The following is a 16,875-nucleotide window of genomic DNA, read 5'->3' on the forward strand; positions in this document are numbered from 1 at the left end:
CAGACGTGAGCAGGCCTGTAGGCCAAATTCATCTCAGACATTCTTTGTAATTTACACCTCTCTGCTTCTTCCGTCCTAGGTTTTCAGACAATGGAATTGGACTCACTCTGGCAAGGTAATTTCTTAAAATGTACCTTCCTCCTGTTTTTTCCCCACAATGTATCAGGCCAAAGGATGGAAGCTGAGACACTCCCCTGATAATTACTGTAAAACATAAGAAAATCTCACGTTTCCCTCACAGACCACATCAAGCCTTCCCCGTGCAGCCGTTAACACAAGGAATAATTTAGCCTTTCGTTCTCTTTGCCTCAGCATGTCTGGGGAATATGTCGTAATTGCTGAATATTTCCTCTTGGCTGGTAGGCCCTGAACCAACAGATTAAGCACCTGGCACTGCTGAAGAGAAGACTTTTCTTCCGCCCTCGCCTGGCTGCAGGGCCCAGCCTGGTCTACAGTTTATACACCATGGGCACAGTGGCTGGCCAGGCATTGCCATCGTCTGTCTCCTCCATTGACATCTGCCCCACTCCTACTTCTCTTGTCACATTCTCTTGTCACATTCTCTTGTCACATTCTCTCTTGCAAAAATCCTGCAAAAATAAGCCAGATCCAGAGCCTGTTGTAGGCCATGAGAACCAGCGATGGTTGGTTGTTGTGTCAGGGAGGTAGCTAAAAACTTATGGAGCAGCTTGGTGTAGAGCAAATAGATATATAAGTTGGATAGAAATACTATGTCTTTTATGTAGTTAACAGTTTAAATTAATCATTTGTGTAGTTATCTGGTATTTCTTTGTCTTCTTTTAGTGATGGGACATTCCCCACCGATGATGGTTCCAGCCTGGAAGTGACACGCTCCATTTTTGTTGGAGAAAGCAGCAACTTTGGCTCCCAGGGAGGGCAGAACAGCTACTGGGGGAAAGGGGCAAATGGAGAATATAGGACCCTGCCCAGAAACAAGTGAGTTTTTCTTCTGCTGTTTCTTCCTGGCATTAGTGCAAGCCTGAAGAAAAACCTCAGGAATGAATGTGGCTACCAACAAGTAATTTTGTTGGGTGTTTAAATTATTGTACAGGCCAGAAATAATAAATGTTCAAGTAAACTCATTTGTCAGGACAACAGTTTGAGAGCATTCTCAACTGAATATTTGATTTAATTTTCTGCTTGGTTTATAAGTCACTGAAGAGTGGGTTAGAAAATCTGAAAGATACCAAATTGCTTTTGTCCAATGCCTCATTAACACAGCATCAACCTGATGGCACAGATCCCTTATGTCTTGCTTTCCTTATGCCTTCTTGCTGGTGTAGGTGAGTGAACAAGACCACTGTGACAATGGATAAAGGTGTCTTCATTATTGAATCTTACTTCTCTTTCAATGGCTGTAGGTTATTTCCTATTTTGATAGCATCACAACCTCCACTAAAGCAACAGCATCCCCTGGAAAGCTGTGCTTCCCCAAGCCTAAGTTCTACCCTAATGTATGTTTTGGGTGATGCTCAGCAATCATTAAACCCTTTATAAAAAATGATATAATCTGGTCCTCAGAGACTGACAGGCTGGAGAGAGCCTGTGTGCCCATTTGCTGTCTGCTGTGTGGCTTTTACATCTAAACAAATTAGCAGTCTTTCTGGACATGGTGGGCATTGACCTACCCTCCCATGCTGCTACTGGCCAGCTTTCATTACCATCTGCAAAGCTGAAACAGGCCACTCTTTAATCAAACACTGCGAGGGCTTAGTAAGTTTGACACCTTCTCAAGACAGACCATGGAATGGGGAGGTTCTCTCCATTGCTGTCTTCCAATGGAGACACCTTCTTGCCTTGTCTTCTTGCCTTGTCTTCTTGCCTTGTCTTCTTGCCTTGTCTTCTTGCCTTGTCTTCTTGCCTTGTCTTCTTGCCTTGTCTTCTTGCCTTGACGTGTCCATTGGCTAGTGCTGCAGGAATCAGTTTTCTGCATTAAATGCTGTGGACTAGGTCCTGGGGGTTTCATGTGAGGTGGCTTGTGAGGAGAGCAGGAGCTATACTGCACCACTTGGTACTTCTTCCATGGAGACACTATTGCCTGGAGGGAGTCTCACTGATATTATTTTTTCAATCATGCTGAGGTTTCTGAAGAAATCTCTCTATCCTGGAACAGGAAACTTCATAGCAATGCTGACACACAGCCCTCTGGGGCTTCCTCATACCAATGAATCCCTGGGTGGCAGGGGGCAAGAGCTTTGAACTGCTTTACACTAGCCTTATGTAAGCTGTGCAGGTCATTGTTTTGTCCTTCAAAGCTTATCCTATAAAAGATGTTCAGCAGAGATTCATTTTTCATTATCTATGTGATAAGCATCCAGATACCAGTTTGGGGAAAGAAAAGAGATTTTATCTTCTTATTGGTAGGTTTCTGTGCTTTCAGGAGAAGACTCAGACTTTGTCCAAGCTTTTAGCACAGGATATTGTTTGTTTTTAAATCTCACAGGACATTCCCTATTCGTGGATTCCAGATTTATGATGGGCCTGTCAGGATGGCAAAGTGCACTTTCAAGAAGTTCACCCCAACTGTTGACAGATATTCAAGTGCCATTGGGTTCTTCATGAAGAACGCCTGGCAGATAAGCCCCCAGAATAATGTGTCACAAATCCTGATGGAGAAAAGTGTAAGTAAAACAGGAATGCATGCTGTTAGATGTGCAATTTTTCAAAGTTTTTAGAAGTGGTTGAGAGATTTATTCTAGAGCAGGAATTTCCAGGCTGTAGTGTGTGTTACATTGATGCATGCCATCACTTCATTTTGCAAGACTTTTTTTCTTTAATTATTAGTGATGGTTACTTATAAACCAATAAAATTTGGGGAGTATCAATATCAAAGTTTCTTATACCTGGGCAGATATATATAACAAAATCTGCAATAGTGGAAGGTTTCACCTTGTAATCAGAACAGCCATGTCACCACTCTTAGCTGAGCAGCATTGACAGCTAATATATAGTGAGAACGTGGTGAAGACTGGGTCTTAGAGTTCAAGAGGGACCCAATGAGATGGCAGGAGACAATAACTTGCAATACAATTATAAAGAAAGAAGGAAAAGCAATTAGAAGCAAATCCATGGTCAGCAAATTCTGGGTTCAGCAGTGAAATTCCTGTTGAGCACAAACAGGGACTTTCCTTGAGCAGTCACAGCAGAATGTGGCTCTGTGTCTGTCTTGGCAGGAGCCATAGTTTGCTGAGCAATTCCAGTCTTTGTCTTGGATTCCTGCAGGGATCATGGCCCTGCACACTTAGCTTGGGAAATGATAAATTCTACCTGGCTTGCTCTCAGGTGTCATAACCTCTCCTTATATATTTTTTTTTTCAAACAAAGTTCCATGCTTGTTAGGACGTCCATGAACTGTAGTAACTTTGGGTTGAGGTTTGGCTTTATCTTGAGAAAAATTTCCATTGCTCTGGGACTAACCAATATAACTACTCTGGCAAGCAGTCAGTTTGTCTGTCCCCTCTCTGGTACACTTTAGACCATCACCAGCAGGGTATTTTATGAAAGGATGACGTTGATTGCAGTCACTTGACTGCTTCCTTTAAGTAAACACAGTTCCTTTCTATTTCAGTAAAGAGCTCTCAGTTATTTTAGACACTTTAGGGAGCGTTATAACAAGAATAAGGGCTCATTTACTTACTTCCTTATGTCTTCCATGAGGAAATGGTTTTAAGATGATAATGGGGAACAAGAACAAGAAAATCAACCTAGAAACAGGGTGAGGAAAATGTATAATGAAAATTTTGTTCAGCAGATTGGAAGAGAGTAGAAATTTTCCTTCAGTAATGGCTGTAGGACTCTATCCAATTGAATGGTTTTGGGTAGATTATATCTGTGCACATCAGCAAAGAGGATGATTACCTCTAGAATGGCTGAAAATGCAACTCTTTAATACTGTTGTGCCATTTGAGGCCAATGAGCCTGTTAAATGTCCCAGCACTTTTTGTCTGAGAGGAAGTTTAGTACTGCAACACCTTTAAGATTTGAGATTTTCAAGGTAAAAATGATCAGAAGATGTAATAATTAGTGTCTGCCTATTACAAAAAAAAAAAAAAAAAAAAAAAAAAAAGACATCATCCAAATAATTATTTCTTGTATGTATGTTTCCAATAAATGTCCATTTCTGAAGTTGGTATTTTGCCAGCTTCAGAATCATTTATGTTTGTAGCCACCTGCATCCTAGCACTTTTCACTTTGATTCTATTTTATCTGGATTGAACCCAGATGTGCTAAATCTGATTTCAGACTTGAAGGAGCACGGCTAGTTTATTGTTTTGTTGCTAATTGCTATATGGGACAATATGTCTTTGACTAGTTAAGATAGAGCCTGTAGACTGTTTTAATTTAATTTTCCATCTCCAGGCTTCATTTTATTACTTTTTAAAGGGTAGCTAAGTACTAATTCCCTAAGGGACAATCATTTTACAGTTGTTTTTAAAGAATAAATTAAACATTACTGCAAGTTGTACAGTGATGATAAAACTATTAGTCATGCTGAAGGAATAATTGTGTAATTAATCAGAATAATCAGCTGATTGGTTAGACCACAGAGTAATAAAGCCAGTCAGGTCTTGTTTAATTCCAGCATAAAAATAAATGCTCAGGTAGAACAGAAGACTTAAACACTATGCTCCACAGAAAATGTTCTAGGTGCCTTTTCATTCACAAACTGGTGTATATAAATATATCTGTTCGTTTATTAACAGCAACATTAATGCTAGGCTGCTTTAAAAAGAAAAAGGGAAAAAAGTGCTTTAAAACAGTTATTCCAAAGCAGTGGAAGCACTAATCGGTATTAATGCATCTGAAGGCTAGACTGGTGGTTGTAGTCTCCTATAGGACTGATTACTGACAATTGATAGGACTTGGAGAGCTCAAAGGAGATAACCCCTGCCCAAAACAGAGCCATGCCCAAAGAGGATCTTTTGTGTGCATCTTTTCTTAAGAAGACCCAACATCTCTCTTTTTAGTCATAAAATAGGTACCCATTCACCTCTCTATCTTTCTGCTGCACAACTCCTGTAGGGTGAGGCAAGGAACAAGAGCAACAACAACAGCAAACAGCTAAAGAGGTTCCTGACTAAAGAGAACTGGCAGGATGAGAGCTTGCAACACTCCATCAGAGGAAATGCTATGCTGAGAGCAGAGCTCTTTGGTGATAAAATAGAAGAAGATTTACACTGGCTGAAAAAGTTTTCTTAAAATGATAGCAGCGATACAAGGATATTATTTTTTAATCTAAAAAGAAGTGTTTTCCACTGTAATCTTCAGTACTTCTCTGCTACCCGTGCTGCCCTTGGGCAGGTTTATTTAGCATATTCCTAAGAAATTACATACTTCTGTAACCATCATCAATCTCATGTCCTACAAAAATAAGGTTTGTAAAAGAAGTGATACTGCTCATTATCATTTCCATTTAATTTCTGACTTTCAGACTTTTTAGAGGAGAATGTTAGAAATCATATTAGCATTAACACCAAAACTATCTGCCTGCTGGATGGAATCACTGACATTTAATCAAACATAAGCTGTACGGGCTGTACCTTAGTTTGTTTTGAAGTACAGCTGACTTTGTTCTCTTCCTCAGTGAAGTGCCTGTTTTCAAATTCAACCCCAGAAGTACACTGTCACAAAATGTTTATAGTGGAGCTTTGAGCTGCAGCAGTGTTTGCATTTTGCAAATATTTCCTCTTTTATAAATTAAAATGAAAAAAGAGAAAAAGAAAAACAAAACAAACAAAAAAAAATCACAGAACTTAGGAGATCCTCCTTCCTTGCCAAATAGCCCTTTGGGCAAAAATTTCCAGTAAGAAATTTTTAATTTGCAGTAAGAAAAGGTTTTAATACACTCAAAAATACACATTAAATTTCCATATGCCTGAGCCTCTTTTAAGTGAGACTGCTTCAGGTGTTTGTTTATGAGGCTAATACTTTGACAAGGAGGAGGCAGAAAAATGCTTCTAGGGTTTAATTTAATTTTAAGGTAATAAAGACTTAATAGAGCAATGTAAGGTTCTTGCTACTTTTATTCTGCAAGGAGTTCTTGCTGCAGTAGAAATTCTTTTTAAGTCAGTGGGAATTTCCATTTAACTAAGAATCACAGTGCCCCTCCTATTCTCCTAAGTTGTTCTATTTATTATTGTGAAAATAAAGCATTTGAAGTCTTTAGTAAACTTGCAGCCTAATCTTGCTGACCTTAATTCTTACTTCTGTGAGCAGCCCAATTAAAATTAGTTGAGCTAAATGGAACAAATTACAGTCTTTTGGGTCGGCGTGATCAAGATGCTATTTATGCTGTCTCTTTTAATATACATTGCTGCAGGATTCATTCAGTGTACTTGACCTGGAATAATTATTGTCTTGATTGCCTCAGAACTTAATTGTCGCACACTGCAATAATTTCCTCTGCAAACATTAAAATATCCCATGCCTTTTTGCTGAACATCTACAGCTTCCTTGTTTTGCTGTATTTTCATATCAGGACAGAGTCTTTTACTTAGCAACTGAAAAATTTTGAAAACAGAGCTATGCATAATGAGGATAATGCTGTCCCCTGCTATTTTTCTTGCCTTATATATACATATACATATATATGTTCTTCAGGGGGTGTACGACAGAGCCAATTCTGAAAGCTTCTGTCACTTTTATGAGTTTCATAAGGTTTTGGGGGGAATTAATTACAAAAAAATGGCACTCATAGCACCACTTAAAATAGTCATTGGAAATATATGAGTAAATTCACTATAGGTTTAGTAGTTTTTGTTTCTTTAATCACAACTGGGATAGATGATGATTACTTCTCAGCAAACTTCATAATCTTCCAGTACTTCCCTTCCCTTTGAGTCACCCTCTTCTTTTTGACACAGTACAATTTATTGCTGTATGATTTCAAGGAATAAATGGCTTTGCGGGTTTAATTCAAAGAACCAAAAGCCTAATTTTGATGAAAATATCTCCTGGGATTAAGAAATAGGAGACAAAAACAATGTAGTCAGAAATCTAAGTAGAAGAGGCAAAGCAAAGCTCTTGCTCAACAAATAATGCTTTCTAGTTCACTGTCTTGGCTGTTAAAACACCACAAATTCAAGCCCCTACTTATTTTTCCTTCCTACTCTCTCCTGCTAGGTTGGACTGAAGGTGTTTTTTGGCAGATCAGGCCAGTGGTTTGGAAACAATGACAATGATGGTGACAAAATGTCCATCTTCCACGATCTGGATGGCTCTGTGACAGGGTATCCAGACACTTTCATTGGCAGAGCAGACAACTACTTGCTCCGTCACCCTGGGTGTCTCACAGTCCCACGCTGGAATGGGATGATGTGCACTGGGAGATTTGCACAGGTAAGAGGGGTGGCTGCAGGCAATGTCACTGGACGTGTTGGGTGGGTCTTAGGGGTGGTGGAGTGAAACCCTATGAACTCTCGAGAAGATAACAGAACAATAATAATTTGGGTATAACTTTACTGCTCTCAGTGTTATCTGCCTAATTTCAAGGACTCTGTAAAGCTTCTGTTGTGCAGTTTCCTCTAACCTATGGCTGTAAGGAGCTCTTTTTCTTCCCATTGCCCACAAGAGGCTGCAATTTGAAATCTAGCTGGGGAAAAGTCTGACGTTTTCTAAGTCGTTGTTTCCAGGAGTTTGTCCACTCTCCAGTGGATCCAGTGGATAACTCTAGTTTCCATCACTCTGCTGAATCTAGTTTCTCTAATGGAAGATGTTACTCTTGTCTCATGGGGAGTCAGTAGTCGTTGCCCAGACATTGGTAGGTGCAGCACAGGATGAAACTCTGCCTGAAGTCACTGAAGACCAGGAAGCATTAATTTGCCCCCCTGGAAAGAGCAGACTGTCAGGTTTGCCTTTTTAGCACACAGTTTTGTGAGCATGAGGATTAGAAGAGCCTGATGTCCTACAGTTGCATCTCAGGAAGGGTTGCAAACTCAGATACACATTTTTTCCACTTTAGAGGATTTCTGAAGGTGTTTTTTCTGTAGTTCTCTGATGTGTAAAGTATAGGCTCTTAGCTCAGGCAGTCAAACAGCACTCTGCTCCCCTTTCTCCAATAAGTTTTTTCTACATGAAAATTTTAGGAATGCAATTGTCTTTGAGACCTCTATGCATACATAATATATGCACTGTCATGTCCAAATTGTGTGTCTCCTTATGCTAAAAAAAATTTGTGTTTGCTTTAGTTGCACAGCAGAGGACAGGAATTGCTATTTAAGTGTCTAGACACTGGACTGAAGTCCTCTGGTTCTCTGTTGACTAGGCGGAAACAGGATTAGGCTCCTATGGATAGTTTCACTGAGTTAGGGATTTCTCCTTGGCACTTACATTTTGCTCTGTGTCTCTAGAGAAATAATATTATGTGCTCTGGCAACATAATGGTTAAATTCAGAATTGTAAACAAGTAGACATTTGTATTTTTGTGTCTATTAATACCCTTGCGATCATGGCACTCTATGTGTTGAGGCAGTTTTTCCACCATAGAGAATTTCCTTGGCTAGGTTTAGGCAAGTGTAAACATTTGCTTCTCTGGGATCCGTTACTTACCAGCATTTTTCTTCTAATCAGCATCCAGCAGGATGAGTGAAATTCTTATTAATTTTATAGGTTTTGGGTAGAGAAATGTATATGTGTGCAATGTAGAAGAAGTTGGTCCTGTGCAGCAGGGTTTGATTTAATTCTGGGGGTATAACTGCTGGAGTATTTCAACTTGACCTTGGTTCTCAGTGTCTTTACAAACTGATGATTTGTTTGTGTGCTAAGTTCTGAGTGTCATATTCCAGATCAAAAGCTTAAAAGAGTGAATCCAATTATGGAGAAAGATGGTTGGCTTTGATCTTAGCAGCTCTATTACAAAATCTGTTTTTCTTTTCCTTTTCATGTAGCTCTGGTAGACAAGAACTTTTATTCTTTCCTAGCGCAAGCAGGTGAAAATGTCCTTTCAGCTGAAGGAAATAGTGACTCTTATATTGCTGCTGAACTGAGCCCAAGATAGTCAGACTAGGGATGGGCTACTTGGCATGGAAAACAGATCCAAGTCCTTCGGCTAACATTGGAGCCACATCCTTTCTGAGCAAAATGCCTAGAGTTCAGTTAATTCCTTTCAGCTTGGTTTCTTCCATTCACTTTTCATGCTCTTCTTCTGGATGAAATTTGCCTAGGAAAGGAAATGCCAGGGGAAAACCTATTCCTCTGGAGGTGTTGCTAGCACCACAAAATCCCAGGGACAGACTTTCCTGAGGATGTTTTAATCTGGCGACTCAGGCTGATGTTTCCACCTTCCCATGGTTGGTTCATGGCCCTTGCTCCTCATCATGTCCAAGGAGCACTATGCCACCTTCCCCACGTGGTGTCTGAGAGCTTCCTTCAGCGGGAAGTACTTGTGCCTTGTGCTTTGGCTCCAACGTTGCCTTTCGCTACCAACAAAGGGTTGTGGGACCAGCTTAAGATCATGAGATTTACGCAGACAAGAACTATCTGGCCTCTTTGTTCTCCCCTTTGGATTCTGAAGTCTGTAGGGTTATTGTTATACAAATGAGAACAAATCCTTATTTATTTATTTTTTGGATGACAGCTGAAATTCTCGTGTAATGTAAACAAAGCCAAACTTTAAGGAAGAACATCAGAGAGAGGAAGACTGACAAGGAAATCACAAGAGTTGGCAGCACCACAGCTTCTGGGAATCTCTGTGAGTCACTCAGACTGTCAGCAGGGTGTTGAGGTTCTTGGTGTCCTCTCAACCTGATTTTCAGCCGTTGCAGAGGCTAATAATAAAAGAAAAATGTAGGAAAAGGTTCATTCCATAGTTCTCTCCATGTAGGTGGGTGAGATTTCCAAAAGCACTGACCTAGGGACTCCTCAACATCTGCATTAGTTGTGAAAATGTAAATGAGATCCTCAAACATTTCTGATTTTTATATACACAGCAAGAGAAGTGTCCTGGTGCCTTCTAGGCAGCTGAGGCTGTGCACTTACTGCTTCCTTGCAGACTTCAGAGAAACTCATCAGGACAGACTGTGAAACCTCTTTTTTTAGTTTATTTTAAAATAGGTAGAGCTTTTGGCAGTACGTGCTTTTTTCCTTTATAAGCTTAAAAAAATATTAGAGATTCATAAGAGACTGCCACTTAACTGGATTAGTGTCATTTCTGAGTTAACAAAAATTGATGCCTTGCTATTATAAAATACTTTAGGTAATGCTGTTGATTTTTCACCGGTTTGCTCCAAAAAGTCACTACCTTACTGCACACTGCTGAACTAGAAATCATTCAATTCCTGTTAACTCTGTTTTTGCAATTACAATAACCCAGCACCTCTAAGATGCAAATGTCCAGTTGGTAGCCACTTGTCTATTAAGTGCTGAATAGCTGTTTTACTCAATAACACTTTTAAAGGTAAAGCAATCAAGAGATGCAGTATGTAGTGAAAGGTGCTTTTCCCAGCAAACCTTTATGATCCCATCATAATGTAATGTATGGTGCCTGAGCAGTGTTGGCACCTCACGGGCTGGGAAGAAGGAAAAGCCTGCAATGTATTTTTCAGCTAGTGCTCCATATTTGGACAAAGAGGTCCAATTTTGATCTCTGATGCACACCAATGGAAAATGCACACCAAATAAAAATAGTTTTGCTGATGTCAGCAAAGCTGCTGTTATTTTTAGGGCTAAAATTGGTCCTAGTATGTCTTACAGGAAGAAAAAAATATTTTTTCTTTCTGAAAGAATTTTAAAGTCTTCACTTGGAAGTTCATAGTGAAAAATTGTTCTCTTGGGAACTGAGCCTACTTTGAACAATTGAACAACCAGAAGAGCAGAAGATGTGTTTTGAGTTTCTCATTTTTAAAGGATTTTACCCCAGCTTGACAGCTGACAGCACAGCAGAACAGAAACAATGTTAAAGAAACTAGAAAGGCAACCAAACTTTCTCTCAGAAATCAAGATTTTCTGTTCTAGTGCTTTGCATTTTGCTTATCTTCATAGTTGCTATCCAGCTGAATAGCAGCTCCCCCATGAATTGTAAAAGAAATTATCTTCTCAGTTTCACAATCTACTTGGGAAAATTGCCATGTAAGCACAGGGAAATCTGACACACCTTTTTAGCATGAAGTGTTAAGCAGCTAAAATGACAACTATGTCCATTAAATGATCCAGGCAAGCAGTAGGTTCACATTTTAGAATGTTTATATAGCTCTTCTTCTCCTTAGGCTGTAGTATCTGGGGTATCTTCTTCTCTTACTATTTTATCATATTTTAGAGTATCATTATGACTCTCTTCTCTTAAGTATTTTTGTAGATCTAAACAAAAAATAACAGAGATGTTGCTAGGTAGATGAATATTTCATCCTAGAACAAAATTCTCTTGTTACACTCCTTTATTTCATTTAGCTCACTGGGAATTAAGAGCATCCTTTGGTGGATGACTCTTCTGGGATTTTAATCTGTCTTGATTGCAGTCCTGAAAGGGTAACAAAACCCAAGCACTAGAACTAACATTAATTGGCATCACAGCAAGGAGGTCAGGGATTGCATGGCCAAGGACTGGATCTCCTTCTTGTCTCTCGTTCCTTTGAACAGAAGGATACACCACCTCTGTCTTCTCTCAAATGAATTTTGCTGCGGCCAGGGCATTACAATCCAAGAAGAAAGCAATAGGAATCTGCTGCTTTTGGTGTCAAGTGGTCTGCCAAAAGGCAAACCAAATGTCATGGCAAGCACTTGCGTCTTGGCTGTGGCTTGGAGTCAGTAAAGCAGTTTCTGTTGTATTTTAAGGACATGGTATATTCTCTTATCGCTAGTGTTACAGTAGAAGCTAGAAACCCTAGCTAAAAGAAGCCTTTGTATAAAACAGTGAGAAACAGTCTGTTTTGGTTTCGATCTGTGTAGACAAGACAAGGAGAAGAAAAGCAGATATGGAGATGTGAACAACCAAGGTCTCACAGCCTAGCAGATATCCTGGAACACTGGAAGGCAGATATCCTGAAACACTTCATCTTGACCTCTCCTAGTCTTGGCTGTGCTTGTGTCCTTACCTGCAGTATTAAAACCTGCTAAAAGACTGCTTCCATTTTGATCTACCTCAAACACAGAAATTAAGTTTAAAAGTAATTGTACAGAATTGTTGCTCATGTAGAAGCTTAGGCATTACTGAGATAATACAGATTTTTATGATGGACATTCCTGTCCTTGAGGCAAACAGCCCTATTCTGCATTGCAAGAGACTGGAGGAAACATGCTTATAGGTATTCCCACCTGTCCTCTATGCACTTTGAACCTTTCAGGGAATATGACAAGCTGCCTGCTACATCCCTGTGTTCTGAGACCAGTTTGTATGACAGTTCATATGCATCCTCCTTCTGCAGTAGAATTTCATAAGGGGGGAAGCGGGTGGACATCATATATTCAGCCTTAAAGATAGCACTTGCCACATGAAGTGGCCTTCATTTAAGTTATGGAAGGACAGAAGAAGTGTAAAACTGGAGTGTGTTTTCTTAATTGGCCTGCAGGGTTGAACTACAGACCAAGGGCATCTGTTAGTCCTCAGACAGAAGAACTCTCTGTTGAAACGTGCACCATTGTATTTAGTCTGTAAGATCATACAGTCAGGCCATTGAGTTTCAGCCCCTAAAATTTCAGCCTAGTTTGCTGCTTGAGAGCAGAGATGTGGATTCCATTAGATAACTGGACCTGATCCAAAGCTAGTTGAAATCACTTACGAGTTTTCTGTATTTTCAATGGAATAAGGCTGTTTTTAAAGTGTAGTTATTTGAATTCATAAAAAACAGTTACTTTGCAATATTTCCTTTATTACCCTTTTCCCTGAAGATTTTGAATAGTTTTTATGGTGCTGTACAATTCATATCTCACTTCATGGTGTCCCCACAAAGGACTGCAGATGCTATTTCTGTTTTACCTTTTTATTTGAACTGGAAATGTTTCAGTGACTTTCCAAACGTTCTGAGTTCTTCACTGGCAAAAAGCGTTTATAGGCAACAATGATCAAATGCACATGTTATGGCTGAGCCTGGCTAGTTTAATGGATATGTTTGTCATTTTCCTTTCACCCTCAGCTTTATATTCAGGCCAGGCGCCCTGAGAATCTGACCCTATCCATCGCCAGAGCAACATACTCTTCCCACCCCTTGCAGTTGCAAGGCGTAAACAGAGGGGCACCATACCAGCAGTACCAGCCCGTCGTCATGCTGGAGCAGGCTTATATCATCCAGTGGGATGGAAGAGCACCTGAGGATATCATCCTGTACCCGATCAACTTCAACAGGTACTCCCCTATGTTGTTAGAAAATGTTCTGTTTTAAAAGTTCTGGAGCTCTAACGATTTCCCAGGTTCTTTGCAACTCATCCTTTGAATGTTTCTGCGATTTCTGGGAGCACCAAAGCAAGGTGTTAATGACTGGCACTTACCAATGCAAAGAGTTGCCTCTGCTTCCACTTTGTTCCAGCATTTTTGATGTACAGAGATGTTTCTCTTTCCAGTACGTTTTGAAACAGAATCCAAGTAAGTCTTGGCCTTCTGTCCCTGAAATCCCTCCAGAAGAGTTCTGGCTCTTGTCCACTTGTTTGTACTAGTTGCTGCACACATAATTCATCTTCTGTATATAAAGTGCAGAAGTCCATCAGAATGTGCACAGAGCTGTGCATCTTCTCTAACCCAAACAGTACTGTGATCACTCTTGCTTTCTACACAATATTTTAAAGCATTAGGCTTTAAAATAGCATTAGCCTACAAAATTGTAGGCTGTGCTGTATTTATTTTCTGTTTTCTTCCATCTCATCTGGTGTTATATAAAAGCAAAGCATAGCTGGTTTATCCTAACTTTTCCCCTTACAATCTGTTTCATTTTGCATAATTTCTTTTACTGTTTTCAGTACTGGTTCAGGACCAGTGTTATTCTTACTTTGGTGAAATCACTTGTCCTTTTTACTGGTACACCTGCTAGGAGAGAGTCCTGTGATCCATTGTGACAGGCATTGCCAAGGTTAGCAGAGATTTGTTGCAAGAGATGAGAACCAAAAGAATACCTGGCCATACCCTTGGGTTCCGCAGTCTCTGTGGCTCCTCAGTTTCCTCATAAAAAGGCAGTACAGGAAGAGGACAGCATTATGCAAATGAGATCTTTCATAACTACATGTAACCCAGCCACGTGGAGGCTTGGATTTGCAAAGCAAGTATTATGTAGTTGACATAAAAGAAGTCGGAGGCATAGAGGATGTGAAGTAGCAGGTACCACTAGTAAACGTGGAGGATTTCGAGGTCCATCCTGTATTATCCACCAAGCCCCACACCCATTCTCTGACCCTCTAGCAGAAGGTCACTGCCATAGTTCCAACTTAGGATAGTTTTGGCAAAGGCTTGAACAATGTTTGGGTCCTCTGAACTTTGAAGCTGATGAAATTTGGGGAAAATACTATCTGCAGTCCAGTTATGAAGCCTCGTGAAAATGTAGCTGAGAAAGGCAATGTTTCTATGCATCACATGCATTTTTGTAAGTGATGTGTAACTGGTCCTCTTTGGATTGAAAGACGTAGATAGCTGTAGGGCCATGACCGAGTCACAGGAGGAGCTGTGGTTGTATGTTCCTGTCACAGAGGAATGATTAGAACTAAATCACTGTTTTCTCCGTTAATATAAGTTTATGCACTTTAAGGGAGAGGAAACCCTTTAGTCAATCATGGACAAGCTGAGGTTTGCAATTATTATCTGTCTTTAAATAATCAGCTATTTCCTCATATAGACCTAAATCTTCTGCCTCTGTATACGGTGATGACCCTATCACTATGCCAGATAGTACTTGCCAAAGCTTTGGCCCCTGGTCTTCAAGTACAGATTCAAATTTGAAGGCAGCACTAGGTGACTGATAAAACTCAGTTTGATGTTCAGCCCTTGTTCAAGCAGCAACAGTTTTAACTTTTACTATTGAAAACCACAATGTGTTTGTGGTTGTCTTTGTCTTGTGTGAAACCAATTAAGTTATTTGAACATGGCAAGGGTTTGTAGACTTTTCTGATCCAGAAACTGTTGGCAAGGTGTGTGTTTTAAAGAACTATAAAAAAGAAATATACTGTAATAAGGGAAAAATATTTTTCCTTTTAAATTTTCATTTCACCACAAGAAAGATATTGAGTTGCTGGAAAGCATTCAGAGAAGAGCAACAAAGCTGGTGAAGGGACTAGAAAACAAGATGTACAAGGACTGGCTGAGGGAGCTGGAGTTGTTTAATCTGGAAAGAAAGAAAAATAAATAAATAAATAAAAAAGAGGAGGCTGAAGGAGACTGAGGAGGGACCTCATTGCTCTCTACACCCACCTGAAAGGAGGTTGCAGTGAGGAGGGTATTGGTCTCTTTTCTCAGGTGATTGGATGCAAGGAAACAGCCTCAAGTTCTTTCAGGGGGAGGTTTAGAATAGATTTTGGTAATAATTTCTTCATGGAAAGGGTGATTAGGCATCGGGACAGGCTGCCTAAGGAAGTGGTGGAGTCACCAGGCCTGGAGGTATGTAAGAAATGTGGACAGTGTTTAGGGACATGGTTTAGCAGTGGACACAGAAATGTTAGGTTGACAGTTCGATTTGATGCTCTAAAAGGTCTTTTCCAACGTACAAGATTCAATGATTTAAAGCATTTTGCTAAGAAATAACTGCGAATGAGATGTGTGACTACTCTGTGTCAGTGCTGTGAGATTTAAAGTTGAGGCAATAGCAATGGTGAAATGTCCAGACTGCATGTAAAATCATACGCAAAGGGATTCCTCTGAGGTGAAAAACAGGATTTAGGAACTTGAGGGAAAACAAGTTCCTGCTTAAGCAGATCCATGTATGATCTCTATTAAACACTGTATTCCAATCATTTTTGGATTGGAAGAAATCTCAAATTGTGGGGCCCAGAGTAGTGAGAGTTGGAAAATCAGGGAAGGCTTTTACCTGTCTCCAGTGGATTTGTTCTTTTTGTCCTTTTTAAAAAAATCAAAAATACCAAATAATCTGCCAAAAAAATAGCTCTTAACATGGTTATATCCATGCAAAATAAATGTGATGCAAAACAAAAAATGCCTGATGAACTTAAATAGCAATATTCTAGGATTAGTATTTTCAGACATAACTTTAGCAAACAATCAAATTATTTTTAGACTTGTCATTGTAAAATGATGGATAAATATATCCAGGATGCTGCTTTTACAGCTGCCTCATGCTTCTGGAAGGATTTTCTCTGTGCTGGCTAAAGGAAGGTCAGAGGGGAAATAAGGAATTTGACAAGGAGATGTGTACCAGGATTTGCATTTCTTTGGAGGTCAGGCATAGCACTGAAGTTGAATTTTTGTATGATTAACACTTTCACTGCTTCTGAAGCACTGTAGAAAGTCCTCATAAAAGTAATTCTGGTTTAAATGTTTATTAAAAGACTGGAACATCAGGATTCCTCATGTGGGCAGGAGCCAGTTGGGAAGAATTCATAAGGCTCAGCTGCGAGTCTCGTCAGGGGCACTGCCCAGGTGTCTTTGCTCAGTGGAGGAGGACAACTTGCCTTTTTTCTGCTGTGGCACCTGAAGGATTGCTGCAGTGTGTGTGTCTCCTGTGCACTGATTCAAGCCATGTTTAGAGGGTTGTTGTTTTTAAAAGACCTTCCCTCTTTGGTTTCTTCACTTGCATCGAAATATATAGCTAAACAAAAAACACCGCCGTGTCTCCACGTGCTGCCATCTGTGGCTGTGCAGTGCAAAGTCAAGTGCAAATGGGCTGCTTCATGCACTCAACTTCGCTTCCAATGAGAGCTCTACTTGTCTGTGTTTGTCAGGGGAGCTGTTGAACTAGCTGACTGCTAGGCAGATATCGAGCCTGGGCTGAG

General features: G+C 40.0%; 2 protein-coding genes across 3 annotated transcripts in view; both read left to right on the plus strand.

Moving 5' to 3' along the window:
- LOC311442558 (cell surface hyaluronidase CEMIP2-like) overlaps positions 1–16,875 on the plus strand; it is a 53,689-nt gene that overhangs the window by 18,751 nt on the left and 18,063 nt on the right. Inside the window, exons 15-19 of the mRNA XM_084531914.1 lie at positions 80–115; positions 805–957; positions 2,465–2,642; positions 7,144–7,359; positions 13,086–13,294. Of these exons, the coding sequence (XP_084388040.1) occupies positions 80–115; positions 805–957; positions 2,465–2,642; positions 7,144–7,359; positions 13,086–13,294 (792 nt within the window). The remainder of the gene's footprint in view (positions 1–79; positions 116–804; positions 958–2,464; positions 2,643–7,143; positions 7,360–13,085; positions 13,295–16,875) is intronic.
- The window catches only part of CEMIP (cell migration inducing hyaluronidase 1), a 108,067-nt gene that overhangs the window by 12,001 nt on the left and 79,191 nt on the right, over positions 1–16,875 (plus strand). The gene's annotated exons all lie outside the window — the stretch shown is intronic.

The sequence above is a fragment of the Aythya ferina genome (genome assembly GCF_964211825.1).
Source record: "Aythya ferina genome assembly, chromosome: 11".
NCBI lineage: Eukaryota > Metazoa > Chordata > Aves > Anseriformes > Anatidae > Aythya > Aythya ferina.